At 53.2% G+C, this 15,284-nt stretch overlaps 1 protein-coding gene across 1 annotated transcript; it reads right to left on the bottom strand.

Annotated features, from left to right (window-relative positions):
- Positions 1–94: 94 nt before the first annotated feature.
- IL4 (interleukin 4) lies at positions 95–2,426 on the bottom strand. Its single transcript, XM_052772163.1, has 4 exons — positions 2,295–2,426; positions 1,992–2,039; positions 444–575; positions 95–218 (listed from the first exon to the last, which is right to left on the bottom strand). The coding sequence occupies exons 1-4, from the start codon at positions 2,424–2,426 to the stop codon at positions 120–122; spliced, it is 411 nt and encodes a 136-aa protein (XP_052628123.1). The 3' UTR covers positions 95–119.
- Positions 2,427–15,284: the final 12,858 nt, after the last annotated feature.

Here is a 15,284-nt window from a genome sequence, read left to right on the forward strand (position 1 = left end):
GCAAATTTAGTCCAAAAATACATTTATTTAAAGAATTATTATAAATAATCTTTGAAAAATACAGTGTCATTATAGTTTAAAAACAAAAAAAACCAAACTGTGTTTTTTCACCTCAAACGCTATATATAGTCTTTTACTAATTGTTGGAGGACTCTCTTTAAGTCCTCTAGGAAATCACGCAGTGAAGTAGTGTTGCCTGCTGCTACGGGACACAGTGCCTGTAATAGGAAAAAAAAAAAAAAAAAGCCGTTAGGAAGCTTGCTGGGGGAGGGAGCTGGTTCTGCAGCGTGGTCTTGCGGGAGAGGACTGGGTGAAAGCAAAAACGGTGACCGAGGGAGAAGCTGAACGTGCGGAAAGCTTGCAGGCTGAGGGCCGTACGGCCCCGGTGCGGTCGGTGCTGCAGGGGCCGAGGGCTGCGAGGGGAGAGCCTTGCCTTGCCTTACCTTGTGGACCGTGCTCTTCATTTGGACCAGCTTGATCAAGTTGATGTAAATGCCCTTCAGGTGCTTGTGGCAGCTCTGGGCCTCCAAGGTGACTGTGGTGGCTTTGCATAAGATCTCCATGTCGTCGACTTTCTGGAAAAAGACGCGCGTGGCTTTTTTAAAAACCCTTTTGCACAGTCACGGCTTCATTCGCAGCAGATTAAACCAGTGCAAATAATAACGCGTTGCTGTTCTAAAGGGCAGGTGCAAAGTACAGTGCGAGATGTCAAAGCCTCCCCCGGAGCTTCCCAGCCGCGTGGGTGCACACAGGGTCTGTTCCCAGCCCCAGCGAGGGGGGTGCTGGGGGCCACTGGCGAGAAGTCCTGGCAGGGTTTGGCACAGCAGTGAGCTTAGAGCGTCGTGCTCCTGGCGTGGGACCCTGTGCTCGGGAACCTGCAGCGTTCCGTGGGAGTGAAGCTGGTTTGGATGGGCAGGGGATCTACGGGAATAACAAAATCCCTTGGGAAGAGGTTGCCTCTGTCAGGTGCTTTGAGTAGGTGAAGTCCCATAGCAGACACGTGGAAGATGAGGAGCTAATCAGCGAAGTGCTGGCGGTAATAAAAAAACTATTCAACGCTCTTCCCTGGGGGACGTTTCCCAATGCTGCCTGGCTGCAGCGGTGCCAGCAGGTCCCCCAGAGCTCTGCCTGCTCAAATTGCCCCAGCTTCCACCCAAATGAGCGACCGGCTGGTCCCCGTGAGCACGGCCGGGTCTGCGGGCGTCGGGTCTTGCGGCGTCCCGGGTGTCTCCTCTCGCTCCCAGGGCCGGTCCCTGCGGCAGGAGGGGTGCGGGGACCCCCCCCCGAGGGGGTGCTCAGCCCCAGCCCCCTGAGGGAGGCTGCTGTGCCCCTCGGCTGCCGCCCGCCCGTGCAGCGCGAGGTGAGGGCATCGGCTTTCTGTGAAAACAGGAACTCTGGTGCCGGGGAGCTTGGCTTAGGCAGCAATTTTCAGAGCAGAAATAGGCTTTATAATCTGCTATTAAATCTTCTGCTAACTGAAGAGCCTTCCCCCAGATAAGGGGCTAAAGAGGGATAGTATGTCTAACCAGAGCTCGAGATGCTGTGCGACAGGCACGTGTGGGTGTCTGTGAGATGGTGACACACCGTTCCAAGGCAAAGGAAGAAGTTCCTCTCTTCCTTTCTGAAAAGTTTGAAAAACCCTGTATGCTGCTCAATGCACGTTGCCCATTCCTGCCTCCCCCTTGCCTCCGGGGTGGCCGGGAGCAGCCGACGCTGCTTCGGCTGGAGGTGGAGATGGGTGCAGGGAGGTGAGGGCACCCGTGCAGGACCAGCCTGGCAGCCCAGCATCACCGCTCGGGGCTCGCGACGGGCTCCTTGCTCCCGTGCGGCACCGCACCGGGACGGGCAGGACTCCCGGGGCTTCACGCCTGCCTCCTGACTGCCCCGTGCCCTCCTCTGGCCCCCGGCAGCCTCTCCCAGTACCCATGGTGGCCAAATGATTGTTTTCGAAGAAGGACAAGTTAGGTGTTTTTTTTTTTTCTCTCTCTTACCTTATTGCCTGCAAAAATATTTGTCACGTTCATCTTGCCACAGGAAACCTTTATCGAGACACAAAAGAGAGGAGCAATCAGGCTAGAGAAACCGCTAACACGGATCCATCCTGACACACGCACAGGCAGACACGCACCCATCCATCTCTCGGCCACCCCGAGAGTGCCGTGAACCATGCGCTCTGCCTCGGCGCTGCACGCTCAGCACCTTTCTTTGACTCAGCATCGCTCTCGCTGAGCCTGGCAAAACGATCTGTCCCTCCCATCAGCGGGTAAAGGCTGAGCCGCGCAAACGAGCCCTACCTGCATCTCCGGGTCGCTCAGCAGCCTGATGCTCTCCTTCAGAAGCGTGGAGGTCTGCAGCAGAGCGGCCGTGTGGCCCTGGCAGGCTGACAGCGCCAGAAAGGTGAGCAGGACCAGGACCCGGCTGCTCATGGCCTGCTTGGACTGAACCCCCTCAGCTCACAGTTTCTGGATATTTTGGTGATCTCTACCTGTGTGTGCTTTTCTGGAAGGAACATCTCAATTTATGGCTGTAAAATTGCTGAACCTGTAGGAAAAACTTATTTTTCCCTTATCTGCACTTTCCAAAGTTGCTCCTATCCAATTAGGACAACAGGTCTTTTTTGTAAAAGTCAAGATTTTCTTCTGATCTTGCATTACGTTTCAACATAGGAAATTTCCACCGTAAGATAACAGTGGTAGGAGTCAGGTCACGTACAAAAGAGAAGTATGTAAACTGCCTGGTTTGGAGATTCTTCATTTCTCCGTATCCCAAGACTTTCTCTACACCTTGAGGTGAAAGTGGCCGAACCGGGAGACCACAGCTCTGACCGCGCTCAAATAATGGAGCTTTGCTTTTTTTTCTCTAACTATCCTGCGAGCTCTTCCATCTCGTGTTTCATTTGAATATCTCCAAATCATGCAAAGCATCCTTCATCTGCATACCATTTTCTGTCTACGGTTATCTTAACCTGCGCCCGGGGAGAAACAGAAAGCAGGGCAGAGCCCTGCCTGGGGCCCGTGGGGACAAAAACCTCCTGGGTAGGAGCGGGGCATCACCGCCTCCCGGGGCCGGGGGGGTTTATGGAGTCCTGGGGGCCCTCCTGGCCAAACGGGACACCCAAAACAGCGTGACCCTGCCCGTGGCACCCCACGGGGATGTGGAAGAGGGACAGGGAGCTGGCACGGGGTGGTCCTGCGGCGTTGATGCCGGGAGCGCCGGCGCTCGCGTGGGAAAATGGGGTTTTGCGACTCTGCTCCAGCACCCGGCGTCTCGGCGAGCTGGAGGCTGCCCCAGCCCGTCCTGCCCCACGCAGGGAAAAGCCTGAGCGAGGTTCAGGTGATGGGCTCGGCTGGTACCCCCGACCAGCGCTGCCGCAGGAAATCACACTGAGAAATTCGCTGAGCTGGGAAACTTCGGAGTTTTGTAATAACTAATAGGTATTTTTCTAACTCAAATAGCAACTTGCCATCAGATGCTTGATAAGAGTTTGCGAGTGCTCGATTAATCCAGGAGCAGCCAGACTGAGAGTAATTTTGTTTGTCTAATTACGAAATGCCCCAGATGAAGTTAGTGCCACTGACTCAGAAAGACCTTTGCGAGGGATTTGCCAGCGGAGGGCTGCGCCGCTTCCTACCTGCATCGCTCTTGATGGATTGCAGATAAGCGAGCGTGCCCCGGCTGCGGGACCGCACGGCGGCAGCCTCTGCGGATGGCAGCCGTGGGGCCGGACTTCTCGCTGGGATGCCCGGAGCTGCTCCGCTGATGTGGGACAGGTGGCAGTGGGAGGCTCCCTGCCTAAAAGTGATGCTGGAGAAGGGGATGAAGGTGATGGTCCTATCCCACAGACACAGTGGTTTCCCCAGTGATCGCGGTGGAAAGCTCTAAAACTGGAGTAAATGAACAGAAAACGCTAAATTAACAGAAAAATGTAACCTTTGAGCTACTCGGGCTGAATCATGGTGGAAAACTGCATCACTGTGTGATGGGAAAGTCACCGGTGAAGGAAAAAATTCCCACGTCCTTTCCCGAGGGTGGGATGTGGCCGATGGCAGTGATGGCCCCATCGCTCACGGGAAGGACAGCTCCGGCTCCGGCACAGTCCCCGTCTCTGCCCGTGCTGGGCAGGAGGGTCGTTTCTAGAGCCCCGGCAGCGCCTTCATCTCAGCCGTCGTTCAGGAGATGAACCTGCTGCCATTTTCCCTACCAAAGTGCTTGGTTCAGAAAGGTGTCTTCCGTTTTTTCTCCACTGCCATCCTCCCCCTTGTGCTCTGGGGTTTGAAGCATTTCCCCATCACACGAGGATCCTGCCTGGGCTCCCAGCGCCGGCGTCCCCACAGCCACCGAGCCTGGGGCTCCGCTGAAAGCTCATGGGCTCAGCTTTCCCCCTCTTTCCTTGGCCCAAACCGGAGCGATTCCAGGACAAACACTGAGAAAGAGCCATGAGGGTTTGCTGGGGCGTCACATGCTGCCCAGGGTAAATTTTGGCTGGCATTGGCAGGGATATGCTGCAGTTTTCATGCATTTCTGTTGCCTGCCATGTCTGGTGCTGATGCTAATAATGCTGGGGTTTATCCAGAGCAAATCCAAAGGCTGCAGTTAATGCCCCATCGCATGCATTTATAGCAATTCCCTGCATGTATAACAATTTCCAACGGCCATTTCACCTATTTATTTCCTATCTGTGTACCTGCTGCTGCCGGCACCCAAGCAGACACTCATCCCACGAGCCGGCCCCGTCCATTCCCTCGCCCATCGGCCAAGCATCCTTTCCCCTGCATGCAGTGATGCTTTGCCACCCACTGGCTCCCATTTCAGCCCTGCTGCCCCCCCCCCCCCCATGGTCTGCACCCCAACATACTCCCCTTCATCGTGGCCCCATGCACAAGACCCTTTTCCCAAATGAGGACTCTCATCCCTGCTCCTCCAGCCCTTCCTTCCACCCCGTATTTTCCTATGCCGCAAGCCGGGTAGGTTCATCAGTGCCTTTTGCTTTCTTGAAAACTTCCTCTCAATGTCAGACTGGGTAGATCTGCTGTATATTGCCCCAAAAAAGCCAGCCTTCCCCACCCATTCCCCTGTGCCGACTGCCCAAGGAGGCAGCACCCCCCCGTTGCTCTTCATTAACTGCTGAAGGTAAGAAGAGGGGAATCGACAGCATAAACCATTGGTACCAAGAGCTCGTTATTCAGTAGTTTATTGCTAAAGCCCCGAGACACTTTTATAACAAACGTCAGTGCAAAGTTGAAATGAAAAAAATATAAAATGAAGACATCCAAATACATGGTAATTTGAATATATTAACTCTGTCATAATACAAATATTTTAAATAGAGGGAAGAACAATAAATTACGAATCAGCACACATTCATTTGTTGTCGTGGAAAGGCAATTAGGCAATAATAGCTCCCTAAGAATGAGGTAGCAGTATTTTAAATATGACTATATTCCACAGAACTACTGTTACATAAATTAAAAATAAAACACCTGAATACCAACTTTTCCTTTTTGTTTTGGGTCCCAGGTGAAGAAAAGCTTTCAACAGCCAGGACTTTTTGGTCTTGAATCTTTAGATTACGCAGTATAAAAATAAGTTATTTAAATAAAATATAATAATAAATAAACTCCAGAAGTATGATGCCAATGAGCACCCATTAGATCCAAAGTTATCCTACAGACTCTCCTGGTCTTCGCTATTAATAACTTAAAAGCCCACCGACGATATAAAAGACACATTAAAGGTTATGTTAACAGATCTGGCTGGCAGCCCCCTCCCTCTGCTCTTTCCCCTCCCGGCTTTTGCTCTTGCACGCTGCACTTCTCCAGCTCCGCTCCCACCGGGCACCCACGGGGAGACATCCTCCTGAGCTGCTGTAGTAACTCTTGTTGGTGAAAAATGCATCATTTCAGCCTAGATTTTGATCTCTTTAGGAAGAGAAGACGATTATGAAGAAGCCTCCCTTCATTAAGAGGAACAGGAAGCAGATAATTTGGTTTTGGTTTTGGTAGGCGCTGCAGGAGGAGGTGAACGAGTTAAAAGCTCAGCCTCCTCGGCTGCCCGGTCCAGGCGTGATGCTCTGCTCCTCCTGGCTGGGCAAACCCTCCTGCCAGCCTTCCCGGGGGATCGCAGTCCTCCCGAGGGGTCACATCCATCCCTCCCGAGGGCTCGCATCCTGCCTCGTGCCAGCTGGAAGAGCCGCAGGGCTGCGAGGGAATGCTGAGGGCAGCCTCGTCCAGACCAGACCTCTCCTGCAGAGGTTGAGTGATGTCTAACACACGACACTTGGATGGAAAGCTTGGGAGATGCCAGGCGCCTGCCGGGAAGGGGACATTTCCCATTGCAGCTGAGCGGTCCCAGGTGCCCGGCTGGGACTTACTTGCTGTTAGGATTGCATTGGGTTTCGGGGAGCTGGGGCAGAGCTGAGGAAGTGCATGCAACGAGGAGCAAAAAAACTCTGCAAAACCTATTTTTAGAGCTACCAGCAGTAAGATCCCTGGGCTCGGGGCTGGCAGTGGCGGCTCTCGCCAGAACGGACCCATCTCACTGTCCAGGTGGTACGCCCAGGCGCCGGTACATCCCCTGGGTGAAGTTCCCCAGCTCCGGCAAGAAATGGCGCAGATAGATCTCGTTGTCATTGCTCAGGGAGCAGTTCTGGGGAAGGAAAAAGTGTCAATACATTAGAGCTGACAGCAGGATTTAGCAGCTCAGGCGGTGGGTAGCCAGGCTACCATCCCAAGCAGATGGTTTGTTTCCATTGCCTCTGTCTCCATGTAAATAATTCAGCAAATAATTCAGAGTTGTGAGAGCGCTGCCCCAGGAGGGTGGGAATTTGTCCATTGCTCAGGACAAGCATCCAGCCCCTATGCCCAGCGGTGTGACCCCCCCCTCCATGGCCACTGGTCCGGGGTGGCCGGGTCTGGCGGGGACATTGCCCCTCTTCCCGTGGAGGCAAATTATCCTGCAGCACTGCACAGGTCTGCAATGCCCAGATAACAAATACTGGCTTGATCAGTCCTGGGGGTACATCTGGGGAGCTGGCACTGAAACGGGGCCCGTGCTCGGCGAAGCCGGCTTGGGGGGGCACGGCCACCGCGGGGGCCGGAGTTGCACAGCGGGGCAGCGAGGGGGGAGGCTGCAGCTCCTGCTTACCATCTTGCCATGCAGGCTCTGCAAGTTGAGGATGAACGGCTCGTAGTCTGTCTTGCACCTGGTGACTTTCATGAGCGCCATGGCAGCCTGGCACAGCAGCTCCTGGTCCGACAGCTGGTAAACACGGCAGAGGGGGGGGGAAAGCAATATTAGAGCCACGTAGTTGATTTAAGTTGATGCTACTTATCAAGGTGTCCAGGACTGGTGGGAGGTTTCACAGCGACTTCCTAAACTTGCTTTCATTTTATGGCTGTAATTGCAGCCCCGTGCGGTGACTCGGGCCCTGGGCTGTGCCCAAAGGGGAGCTGGGGGGGGACGGAGGTGCTGGAGGCAGGTCCTCAGCTGCAGCTGGCATCCAGCCGTGTGCTCGCCCCCAGCAACTGGCACTTGAGCAGCTCTTGCTCAGTGACTAATAAAACTACCTCTGCTATGTGGGCTGCTCTCCGCAGCGAGGCGGGTGCCGGCTATGTCTGTGTTTATTATAAATACGTTTTCTGCCTATCTCTCCATCATCTTTTACCTTTCGATCCGTGAAGGTGACCTGTGCCACTCGGCTGTCGTTGCAGGGGACCTGGAGAGGCGACACAAGGGAGAGCCGTCATTACGAGACCGTCATTACGAGACCGTCCTTATGAGACCATCCCTGAGGAGCCGCTGCCAGCTGCGCCCTCCCCCGGGACGGAGCACCGCGTCCCCATCCCTCTCCGGTGGGACACGGCGTGGATGCAGCCCAGGTGCTGCCGCCACTACCGAGATCCGTCTTTCAGCAAATTGTTTCAAAACAGGCTCCTGGGAAGATGGGACCTGGGTTTGCACAGTACTTGCAAGCAGTTGTTTGGGAAGGGGCAGGAGGGTCCCCGGGTGCTCAGCGGGTGCTATGGTCTGGCACAGAGCAGGGACCCCCCCGGCAGCTCACACAGTGGCAGGCCACCATGTCCCTCCCCATCATCAAGCTGCCCCGGTGACCCCAACACAGCTCTGCATGTTGGACGGGGAGGTTTGGGGGAGGTTGTCTTGGTCCTCAGCATTTTTTTCTGCAGTGTGCCCAATGTCAGGTGGAAAACTTCACCCTGCCCGACCCCAGCAGCCTCTCGTACCACCAAGTCAAGTGCTGAGCACCCAAAGTCTAGGCTGAAACAGGCTGGGGTGCCCAAAGCACCAAGGAGCATCATCATCGCCAATAACGTTCCTCTGATCTGTAAGCAAAGAAAAGCCAGGAGGTGTAGCAGCATTTACCTGCACTCTTGACTGGAGGTCGTGGATGAGTGTGGTGATCTCTGACAGCTTTCGTTGGGAAGAGGTAGTTGTCAGCGATATGGAAGAAGTGAGCTCGAGCAGGGAGAGGAGAGCAAAAGCAGCCTTCAGCAAGGGGAGCATCCTGTCGCCGCTGTCCGAGCGCTTCTCGTGCCGGCTGGGCTGGCTGGCCAGGGCCTCTCTGCCTGGCTGCTTGGCAGAGCACCATTTTTATAGTGCGAAGAAGGACCGGTGTCTCCATTGACTACCAAATATAGGTGTCTTCCTGTGCTGATCAGGCGAGACAGTGGGAAGTGCCATTCGCCCCAAAGAAGGGCATTATGTAATGACGGCGAAGACTTTTCGCCCTTAACCAACATTATCTGTTATTCAGCTACCATGCAGATTTTAATCACCTAATTGATAGATGAAGAGATACGGGGATGAGAAGTGGAGAATTTCTCTTTGATGTTTGAGGATCTATTTACTGTCGAGCGTGTTTGTAATGTGCTGCACGTGGAAAACCATGAATGTGTCCACAACTTAACCAAGCGCATTGCAAGACTCGAGTAAAGTCAAGCCACGATCTTATGTGCAGAGAAATATCTCCTGAAGCTTCCCTTGTCTCCGTGATGGAAAAGACAAACAGTTATGCAGAAGGACCGGCTCTGGGATGTGCGTGGCTGGATGCCTGCTGGGCTCCTGCCCTGGATGTCGGTGTCTCGGGGGAATGACATGACCCCAGCAAGTATCTGGTTGAATTTGGAGGCATCTCCCTGCCATGTGCCGGGAGCCAGACCAGCCTTGCCATCCAGGCAGGTTTGTGTCCAGGTGCTGCAGCTGCAGCTTGGGGATCAGCGTCACCCTCAGGTTAGAAATCCAGGAGCCAAACTGACATGAAAGCAGATACTTGCTTTTGCACTTGAACGTGCACCTCTGCTGCCCATGCAGGGCTCTGCAGCCAGCTCGGCACCCACTTGCCCCGGGGACACCACCATCACGGGATGTGGGTGGGAGCACCCCATTACCCAGCACTGCTTTCCAGGACATCCCGGCCACTTGTTGATGTGGAGGACCTCTCCTCCCACGTGGCCCCTTGTCCCCATCAGTGGTCCTGGGGACATACTGGGACCACAGTGCCCTGTGCCGCAGCTCAGCCATCGCCGGTGGAAAAGGGCATCACAGGCGATGGCAGCGCTTTCGAGAAGGAAATGGTGCGTGGCTGCTGTTGGAGAGGAACAGCTGAACCGTGTGTCAGAAAAAAAATTCATGTCATTTGGCTATAATGGCAGCAGCTCCAGCAAGCTCAAGTAGCCGAAGTCAGATGTGAAAGAAAAGAAAACCTCAAAACTTTTATCAAGATGTTAAACATCTGCAAAGACAAAAAAATGCTCTTGCATGTAAAGGAAGAAGTAGCTGAGGGGGTTTTCTGGCGTGTGGGTGTGTGGGTTTTAACTAGGACTTGCTCAGCTCTGTAGCACGTATCCCATCCTGCAAGGATGGCTCCTGCAGTGCCTGGCTCAGCGTGGCGCCTTTCAGCCCCGCGCCGTGCCTGTGGGCTACAACATCCCACACTATCCCACGCTGTCCCATGCCACCCCACACCATCCCATGCCATCCCACACCATCCCATGCTGTTCCATGCCATCCCACATGATCCCATGCCATCCCACACCATCCCATGCTGTTCCATGCCATCCCATGCTGTTCCATGCCATCCCATGCTGTTCCATGCCGTTCCATGCCATCCCATGCTGTTCCATGCCGTTCCATGCCATCCCACACCATCCCATGCCATCCCATGCTGTCCCACACAATCCCACACCATCCCAGGCCGTCCCACACCATCCCATGCTGTCCCAGACCATCTTGTGCCATCCCATGCCGTCCCACACCATCCCAGAGGACATCAGGAAACCAACAGTAACTCAGGGATTCAAACCACCGCATCCTTCAGAAGAAGAGCAGACTTGAACCCGCAATGATTTCCCACCATGGCTGAACTGTGGTATTAGTGGAAATTTTGTGGGGAAAAAAGTTGACTTGCCAAAATGGCTCATTTCTTCCCCAGATTCTTAAATGCCTTTTCCCAGGCATTGCTGCAAACACAGGTGAAGCAGCTCGGTGCCAGCAGTGCCTCGTGGCTCTGCTCACGCCAACACCCCACGCTGTCGGGCAGCCCCGCCGTGCTGCTGCCCTGGCTTGGGCAAACTCTGTCCAGGGGAGCCCCAGGCTTCACTTTATACCTAGTTAGAGGCTTGTAAATAGTCGTAAATTGTTAAATTAATTTAGAAAATGTAGAAACACTTAAGTTTAAACTTTTTTTTTTTTACATTTTCAGTAAAGTCAAGGTGTTACATAGCCTGAGGAAGCGCTGAACTTCACATTTCAAACAAACCCCTTCCCATTTCACTGCATTCTTTTTGTATTGGAAGACCTACCATTAGAATGGCAGGACTGGGCTGTAGCACTCCCATTTCATTGCTTTTATTAGCCTGAAAAAATTGGTTTTCCTGGAAACAAAGATGGTGACCATTCCCAATCATTGAATTTCCTGCAAAAGAGAAAGGCTGGGTCAGAGCCAGACGGGAGCCTGGAGGTTTCCCATCGCAGGCATTGGGAAGAAGGTGTAGGAGCTGGCACTTATCCAGGGCAGCACAGTACGGGGTGTGTGTCCATCTGTCCCAAAGCCAGTGTCCCTGGGTCCCTTGAGCCAAGCTGCTGGAGCGGGATGCTGGAGTTTGTGGGTCCCACGCCCTGTGCCCTGGTGTGGGGTCCGGCAGCTTCACGGGGGTCCCGGGGGGATCACGGGGCCACGGGGCGCTGCGAGGAGTGGAAGCCCCTTGGCTGGGAACACCCCGCATCTGTAAACCTCGCGCGGAGAGTGTGTGTCACCTCCCTCAAAGGCAGATAAAATCATCCCCCCAAACTATTGATATGGTAACATTAACCTGATGATGGGAAAAGCTGACATGTATCAATTTGGCTCGTGTGGGTGGAAAATGATAGCTAGAAAGCGGAGCCCAGTTCTGAGAAACAGCGTCGACCCAGGGGCTTGGGTGAGAGGCGACGCGGGAGAGGGGCTCGCAGCCCATCAGGAGCGTCATTGACCCGAAGGGAACCGAAATAGCTCCTTCGGAGCATCTTCAGCTGCACTCAGCATTAAACCCGGCTGATTGTGAAATAATAAGGGAAATTGCTGCCTGTGCATCACCCCCAGTGCTGGCGGTGAGATGGGCGCTGCTGGCCGAGCTGCTCTTCTCTAAGGGACGGGGGTACGGGGGGCTGGGACACCACATCCCACTGCCCGCTGCTGCCGGCCGGGGTGGACGCAGGACCCCAGGCATGGGAACCCGGCCTGGAGGGGGTCTTCTCGTTGTGCAAGAGCTGGTTTTGCTTCCAGCTGTGGCCAGAGGCAGGTCCCAGAGGTCCAGCAGCTGGGGGGGCTGCACCCACCCCACCTCAAACCCCCCCGCCCTGCTCTTCATGCCTGATTTAAGCATGTCGGTCCTCAACCAGTTTGGAAAAATGACCCAAGTGGTTAATTTAGGTGTTGCAATTTTCCCCATCAGGCTCCTCTTGCCCTCATATAGAGGAGAGGTTGGCGGGGGGGCAAATGTGCACACTGGGCTGGCACCGGTCAGGCCTTTCCGTAGCTGCATCTCTGGGTGATGACACCAGAAAACAGAGGAGCCAGCTGAAGAGACCCTCAGTGCAACCAAACCCAGAAATTTTGCTTTGTTCTGTGTCCAAAGCCATGGCCTTTTTCTCTTTTTTTCCAGCAGCGAAGCCAAGGTTGGTTGCCCACAAGCATCACACACAAATGAAGAGCATGGTGGGGGGGGGGAGGCTGGAGCCGTGGCCACCACCGGCACAGGACGGCATTGGTGGACATGGATGGAATCAATGGAAATCCACGGAAAGAAGGAGATATGGCTGATGGCTAAGTCAGATTTACGGGGCTACAGCTCCCCATGGCAGTTGTCCCCTTCACTTTCCTGGCTCTGCAGAAAATGAGGGGACTATGGTCCATAATTTTAGATGGGCTGAATTTGTGCCTTTCCAGTTAAATAGGCAGTAGCTTTGTCTCAGTACTGGGCCGTCACAGCGGCAGTCAGGAGGAGCTGGAGGTTTCCCACCCAGCTGCATTTGGCCATCCCTGGCTCAGGATGGGGAGAGGACCCCGGCAGCGAGGACACCCACTTCTCCCAGGCGATTCCCGGCACAGGGCCGCCTTTCCTCCTCCCGCAGTTTCCCAGTGCCCTCAGCATCCCTATTCCTGGCTGTTTTAACAAAGGGAGGCAGCTGTGCCACCTCCGCACCTTTGCTTTAGCCCCCGAGTTCACCCCTACGGCAGTCCCAGCGGCACCGAGTTGTAGGTTTTGTGGAGGGACAGGACGGGATCATGCAATTAAGAAACAATGTCAGAACTCGTAAGGTCCAGCGGACACTTTAACTGAGGTGATGTAAACAACTTCAGGTCTCTTCTATCATTTCTGAGGGCCTGATTTTGGACAACCTTACTAGCCATTTTCTTGTTTCCAATACTACCCCAGCTTTGCTTTTTATGAAATCAGCACTGAGAAGCCACAACATCTTTTCCAGGCCGTTTGCTTGTGTGCTGTTCCTTACTTTCAGAAGATGGTGGAGAAGTTAAATAAAACATTTTGTAATATGAAAAAAAACCCAACCCCAAATGTGGGTCACTGTAATGTCTAGCATCAGCACATGTAATATCTCTTGAATCAGTGGCTGAGTTTACAAACTGTGAGTGTTTCAGACCCTGTGCTGGGATGGCACTGCAGCCTGGCAGGTGTGCTACAGCTACAGTAATTTAGTTTTTCTGCATAAATCAAATTACATGGAATAGGATGAAGCCAGATGAAGGAGAATTTGCAAATTGCACCACACTTCCCGAAGGTGTCAATCTTGCAGTAAGTAGAAATAAGTGCTGGCTCCTGGCAGCTTGCCCCGGGGGGGCTAGTAAACAAACTGTCATACTGAAATAGATCAGAAATGATATTTAGTGTGACATTTAAATGCTAACAAAGATACATGGAGACACTAAATGATTAAGCTTTTGAAAGCATCATCTATATTTATTGGTTTGGTTTGTGGTGTTTATTTGTAGATAATCACATCTCTGGTTTTTTTTTATTTTTAATCTGTAGGGCATGCAAAAGCTTTTTGCCTAAATATGGCATGCAGCAGGAAAACTGGACCTCCACCATTATAACATTTATGGAGAAGTTGCTCCTGGAAGTAGCAAGTTACATATTCTTTAAGTCACTTTTTTACTTCAGGCAGGTCAGAAAGCAGTTTTGGTTGAAAAAAAATAAAAATAAAACCCCAATGAATTCGTCTTCTCTGAAGTTTTAAACATCCAAAGCCCATAGGGCTGAGCAGCTGTAGCAGTCTGTAAGCAGACAGCAGAGTATTGTACTGAGTAATAGTGAAGGAAGCATCAGAAACTCAAAGGATTGGTTTTCCACTGCTAATACAAATTCCACTTAGAAACAAGACTGTTCAGACAGGGATGTCTTTAAGGCTTTTTTTTTTTTTTTTCCCCCTAGTGAAAGTAGTTGCCACCTTGCTTACTACGTGCACATAAACCAAAAATAAGTTACGTTACTGAAGAACTGAATGATGTGGCATAGAGGTGGGAGGAAAGTCATTTGAGCAGTGCATGCTGGAGCCCTCAATCTACTGCAGATTGCTGGCTCTAAAAGCGTTCACCAGGGCTGAGGCTGCAGTCAGACCCAAATCCCTTGGAAGGGATTTATACCCAACTAAACCTTTCCCAGGCTGACCTGCCAATGTTTGCCTGTACAGGCATGGGAAGCATTTAGTGCTCTCGGAGGGGAGCTGGGTGCCTGCTTAGGTATGAAATTCCCGTCCCAGGCAACTGCCTGATTCTTGGCTCCTGAGCCCGCTGCAGTCACACTCACGGATAGCTCTGTGAAAGCATTTAGAACTATTTTTAGTTGTCATTTTTGGCTCTTAAATCATGGCATATCTGAGTGTCTGCCTGTGGCTGTGCGTTCCTTGTGAAGGTGTGCGCGTGCATCGCTGTGCGCAGGACGGGTGCTGTGGAGCCGCTCTGCTGCGCTGGCGTTTCTCTGCTGGAAATCCACCTCAGCTCCAACCAAAATGGCAAGCGGAGAGACGGTTTTCTTCACCGCTTTGTCACCTGCCCAGTGACTTACTGCAATAAACCTGCGCCTCACTTGCCTCAAAACGTCTCTGCTTGGTTCTGTGCTAGACGGCGTTGAACTTCGTGTAGTACGACGTAAGGGCGACAACCCCTTCCCCCCGATATTCCGCTCCTCTCGCCACCCTCACCTGCAGTCCTCCGCCCGCACGACGCGGCCGGAGAGGAGGCCGACCCCGACCGCGCCGTCCCACCGGGACCGGAGGCAGCGGCCGTCGCCGGTGCGGCGAGGCAGGAAGCCGTGGCGGAGCAGGGATCCCCTTGACGCGGTGCTGGGGGTGGCTGACTGCGCCCATCTGCAGCAGCCCTGTTTCCTGTGGGTGCAGCAGGAGAGGCGGGCGGCAGCGTCCGGGGAAACGGGGCCCGTTTCCGTCCTCGCTCTCCCCGAGGTGCCCGCGAACAGCAGAAGATCGTGGAAGCGTTGAAAAGTTTCTCCTACACTCGACTCACACGAGCGCATTTTTTTTTTTTTTCGTTGCCCGGTCCGTATCAAAACCATGGGGCTGGTGGAGTCTCTTCCACGCTGTTAGCTAAAGAGGAGCGTATGGATTATTCATTATGTGGATTATTTTTTGTCATTTTAATACTGACACTTGACATAGGAGACCAGACTTTCTGTATTTTTTCCAAGTTCTGGCAACAAGTTTAATCCCCAAAGTGTGCGTGAAGATAGACTTTGCAGCTGGGGAACAGAGAA

The sequence above is a fragment of the Harpia harpyja genome, chromosome 20, assembly GCF_026419915.1.
Source record: "Harpia harpyja isolate bHarHar1 chromosome 20, bHarHar1 primary haplotype, whole genome shotgun sequence".
Classification (NCBI taxonomy): Eukaryota; Metazoa; Chordata; class Aves; order Accipitriformes; family Accipitridae; genus Harpia; species Harpia harpyja.

Coding starts and splice junctions, on each gene's coding strand:
- IL4 (XM_052772163.1), bottom strand. CDS start 2,426: ATGAGCAGCCGGGTCCTGGTCCTGCTCACCTTTCTGGCGCTGTCAGCC. Junction 2,040..2,294: donor TGAGCGACCCGGAGATGCAG/GTAGGGCTCGTT, acceptor GTCTCGATAAAG/GTTTCCTGTGGCAAGATGAA. Junction 219..443: donor TGAAGAGCACGGTCCACAAG/GTAAGGCAAGGC, acceptor TTCCTATTACAG/GCACTGTGTCCCGTAGCAGC.